Source organism: Mus pahari, chromosome 9 (genome assembly GCF_900095145.1).
Source record: "Mus pahari chromosome 9, PAHARI_EIJ_v1.1, whole genome shotgun sequence".
NCBI classification, from domain to species: domain Eukaryota; kingdom Metazoa; phylum Chordata; class Mammalia; order Rodentia; family Muridae; genus Mus; species Mus pahari.
In genome coordinates this window covers 47,452,213-47,457,157 of record NC_034598.1, presented here as the reverse complement: position 1 = coordinate 47,457,157, position 4,945 = coordinate 47,452,213, and the positions used below count along the sequence as shown (strand labels likewise).

Genomic DNA, 4,945 nt, shown 5'->3' with positions numbered 1-4,945 from the left:
GAACAAAACTCCCATGGAAAGGGTTACAGAGACAAAGTTTAGAGCTGAGAGGAAAGGATGGACCATCCAAAAACTGCCCCACTCAGGGGTCCATTCCATAATCAACCAGCAAACGCAGACACTATTGCATACACCAGCAAGATTTTGCTGAAAGGACCCTGACATAGCTGTCTCTTGTGAGGCTATGCCAGTGCCTTGCAAACACAGAAGTGCATGTTCACAGTCAGCTATCAGATGGAACACAGGGCCGCCAATAGAGGAGCTAGAGAAAGTACCCAAGGAACTGTTGGAGTCTGCAACCCTATAGGTGGAACAACAATATGAACTAACCAGCACTCCCAGAGCTTATGTCTCTAGCTGCATATATAGAAGAAGATGGCCTAGTCATCCATCATTGGGAAGAGAGGACCCCTGGTCTTGCAAACTTTATAAGCTCCAGTACAGGGGAACACCAGGGACAAGAAGGGGGAGTAGGTGGGTAGGGGAGCAGGGGGGGGTATAAAGGACTTTGTGGATAGCATTTGAAATGTAAATGAAGTAAATACCTAATAAAAATTGAAAAAAGAAAAAAATATAGAAAAAAAAAGATTGGGAAAAGATCTTTACTAAACCTACATCTGATGGAGGCTAATATCCAATATATACAAAGAACTCAAGAAGTTAGACTCCAGAGAAATAAATAACCCTATTAAAAATGAGGTACAAATCTAAACAAAGAATTCTCAACTGAGGAATACCGAATGGCTGAGAAGAACCTAAAGATGTATTCAACATCCTTAGTCATTAGGGAAACGCAAATCCAAAGAGCCTGAGATTCCGCCTCATACCAGTCAGAGTTACAGAATTCTTAATGTGACATGAGTATATAACTGTCTTGGGGAAATTTGTAACATGGATTAAGTAAAAAGAAAAAGCTTCATACATAAAATATTTGGTAGAATATTCTGTTTTTATGTTGGTAAATTTGAAGTTTTGAGGGTAATGAACACCTGGTAGTAAATACATAGATATGTTTCTATATACTGCTGTGATACAAGATTCCCACATATTAATTATAAAATTCAAAATAAAATATAGCAGAAGTACAATTCTAATTTTTAAAGATTTTCTTATAATTTTTATTACTCATTCTTGGCCTGGAGATATTTACTATTGAATAAACTAGGTGTCTACATTCAATGAAGAATTGTAGAATTGAATTCAGCAAATCCCAGAGGCATTGAGAATACATTACCTTCATTGTATGTACTGAGTCTATCTGCTTATTAGGAAAATTAAAGTTGGCCAAAGGAAAACCAGGTCAGATATTATCAGCTGATTGGTACAATTTTCCCATTGTCTCCTTATATTGTGACATCACAGTGTCTTATGAACCTGCTTCTCTTTGCATTCTTCCTTTCACCATCCCAGTCTCAGGATTTCTGCACCAGCTAGAAAAGGTCACTATCTGTTATCTTTGTGTAACATTGATGTTAACTTAACAAAAATGCTTTGAAATGTTTCTCCTTCTAGCTTCTTAAAGCAGTTTCTCTGCTAAATTTGCTTGCAGAAATGTTAGGATTACCATAACAAGTTTTGGAGTTTGTGTCCTAGGTCTGTTTCTGTGAAACAATAAAATGCATTAAAGAGAAATAAGCTTTATTTATGAAAGTGCCAGAAGTCTCAGAAGCAACCCACCCTGTGCTTTTTTTATGTGACAGAGTCTGTGTAGTAGAGACAAGGATGAGCTGGATGACAAACATTTGTTCTGAAGAAGTTTATGATTATATTTCAATGAGTTTTTAAGTAAATAAAGACTAGTTTAGGATTACATGTTTGATGGCGTCATCAGACATACCAAGCATATATTCCATACTTGTGAAGAAATGTATATTTTCTGACATCTAAAGACTTATTTTGGAAAAAGTAGAAGTATTTTTTATTACTACTGATTTTTACATTTATGGCATATTAGTAACAAGCGAACACACACATACACACACACACAGAGAGAGAGAGAGAGAGAGAGAGAGAGAGAGAGAGAGAGAGAGAGAGAGAGAGAGAGAGAGAGAGAGAGAGAGAGAAAGCTAAATATAGACAATTCTGAGAGCCAAAATATAGAATAGTAGGAAATAAATGATGCCAATTATTAGCTCTAATGTCTACCACATGATGTTTTGACCCCTATAAAGAAAATAATAAAGTGACTATGGTTAAGAACATAATTCACAGACGCCTTTGTGCTTGCTAAGTTTTAGGAGGGACTAAAGTTAGGATGATATAGTGTAGCGCTTTGTAGATTATATGAGGTAAATCCTATAGAAAAATCTATATATTCTGATGGGTCCTTAGAACAATGTGCAATGGTTTACTTCGAGATTTAGAAAATACTTTAAACGTTCTTTCCTACACTCAGAAAAATTTTAAAGAGATGGTCCAAAGTGATTATAGTAAATAAATATAAAATGGCATAAACATATCCCACTGTCATAGATATATATTACTGATCTCCATTATTGTAGTTAATCTCTTGACTTACATTCTCATTCCTATAGATTCAGAACTTGATAAGGAGAGATACTGCATTTGATCCTAGACAAAGCCTTTTTTTTTTTTTTTTTGAGCAAAGCTCATCACTCATCTAGTCCTTTATTTCCTATGGTGCCAAGTGTTTTTCTCCATGGTTATTTTAAACTGATACTTATTAAAAATAAAAGTAATTATAAAAGGAAAGGAGATTGTTAGATGTGGGTATGTGATGATTTTCTATCATTAAATTATAGAAGTTTGGAAATGGTATTATAGTTTAAATTAACATTATATATCAGGATAATTTAACAAAATATGGAAATTGAAAAAGTCTTAATATAAAATTACTCATACAGTTAAAATTTATTGTAAGAATCCATGATTTAAGGGTATAGAGCAGTTCTGACTAAATGCAGATATTTCACGTAGAATTATTGAATGTGATTTTAAGCAAAAATCATAAATACATGTTTTTAATTTAAAATATTACATATACATCTATAGTATATACAATTATATTTCTGAATATAAAATTATATAAATTGCTTATTTTATATATAAATTATTATATTAAATATATAAGTGTATATTGTATGCTTTTTGTAGGAATGAAAGCGACTTGGTAAAAATCTCATGGGAAGATTTCTATCAGCTCATTGCATATAGCAATACTAATATTTAACCTTCCAATTCTTCTGTATTAGATTTATCTTATATTTCATTTTTATCAATAGATTCTGCTAACAGTAAATCAGTATGAAAAACCATTCTGTGATTACTGAGTTTGTGCTCTTGGGCATATCAGACGACCCAGAACTTCGGGTTGTGATTTTTATCCTCTTATTCATTGCTTACATATTAAGTGTCACTGGAAACCTAACCATTATCATCCTCACATTGCTAGACTCTCGTTTAAAGACTCCTATGTATTTCTTTCTCCGGAATTTCTCCTTCTTAGAAATTACATTCACCAGTGTTTCAATCCCCAGATTTTTGGAGTCAATAATTACTAAAGTAAAGACAATCTCCTATAACAACTGTTTGGCTCAGTTATATTTCTTCATCTCCATGGGAGTGTCTGAGTTTTTTCTTCTAACTGCTATGTCTTATGATCGCTATGTTGCCATCTGCAAACCACTGCACTACACCCTCATCATGAATCAGAAAGTCTGCACTCTTCTTGTCCTCGCCTCATGGCTAGCAGGATTCCTGACCATCTTCCCACCATTAATGTTGGTCCTCAAGTTGGACTTCTGTGCTTCTAATGTCATTGATCACTTCTCCTGTGACTACTTCCCCATTCTACAGCTCTCCTGCTCAGATACAAGGAGTTTAGAGATGATCGGCTTTTACTTTGCATTTGTCACTCTGCTGTTCACACTGGCTCTAGTGATCTTGTCATACATCTGCATCATCAGCACCATTCTGAGGTTCCCATCTGCTAGTCAGAGGAAAAAGGCTTTCTCCACCTGTTCCTCTCATATGATTGTCATCTCCATCTCTTATGGCAGCTGCATTTTCATGTATGTGAAACCTTCTGCAAATGAAAGAGCATCACTGACCAAAGGGGTGGCTGTTCTCAATACTTCAATTGCTCCCATGTTGAACCCTTTTATTTACTCATTGAGAAATGAACAAGTAAAACAAGCCTTCAAGGATTTGATTAATAAAGTAGTACTTTATAGAAGCAAATGAGGATACATGCTAAGAGGAACAAATATTGTAATGACATAAAGACAAAATGAAGTTTATTGTCCTCTTCCATCCTGTCCCTAGCACTCAGCTGTCTATGCTGCTGAGCACTTTGTTCTTGTCTTACAATTATTCTGAAAGATGCTACACCATGGTTGCTTTTAGACTCGTGTATGCTAAATGCAAGCAATGATTCACAGTTGTGGTATTTGCTCATTCTTTTCTTGGTTTGCTTGTTTGTTAGGTTCATTTTTAAGATAACAATCTGGTGCCTAGCCCAAAATGGTCTGAAACATCTATTTCTCTTGAACTCTTCCCTGAAGATTTCAAGTGGGATTCACAAGCCTGAGATTCAGACTCTAGAATATTTTACAATTCTTATTAGAAAACCACTTGCCAGAGAATACATACCAATATGTTTATTCTTTTTTTTGAAGTTTTTTAAAGCCTTCATTGTACCCCATTACTTTGATTTCATTTTTATAACCTTCTTTTTAACATTTTCACTGTTGTCCACTTAACATTCTATGGTTTATTTTGACAGCTCAACTAGTTATTGAGTATCTTTTTTTCCCTAAGTTTTTTCTTACAGTATCAAATAGACACCAAATCTTTGTTGGGAATTAATGAAAAATTTTGGTATGTAAAGTGTTTATTCTTAATAAACAATTTTACACTCTTGCTATATAAGCTTAGACACTGTCCTGATAATCTCACACTGAATTTTTCTTTGACACTAATATAA

General features: G+C 34.3%; 1 protein-coding gene across 1 annotated transcript; it reads left to right on the top strand.

Annotated features, from left to right (window-relative positions):
- The first annotated feature begins 3,264 nt into the window (after positions 1–3,264).
- LOC110326490 (olfactory receptor 6C3-like) lies at positions 3,265–4,203 on the top strand. The gene has a single exon (XM_021204980.1). It carries the CDS (start codon positions 3,265–3,267, stop codon positions 4,201–4,203), a length of 939 nt encoding a protein of 312 aa, XP_021060639.1.
- The last annotated feature ends 742 nt before the right edge of the window (positions 4,204–4,945 follow it).

Excerpts from the sequence above, each read along its gene's own strand:
- LOC110326490 (XM_021204980.1), top strand. The coding sequence starts at position 3,265 with ATGAAAAACCATTCTGTGATTACTGAGTTTGTGCTCTTGGGCATATCA.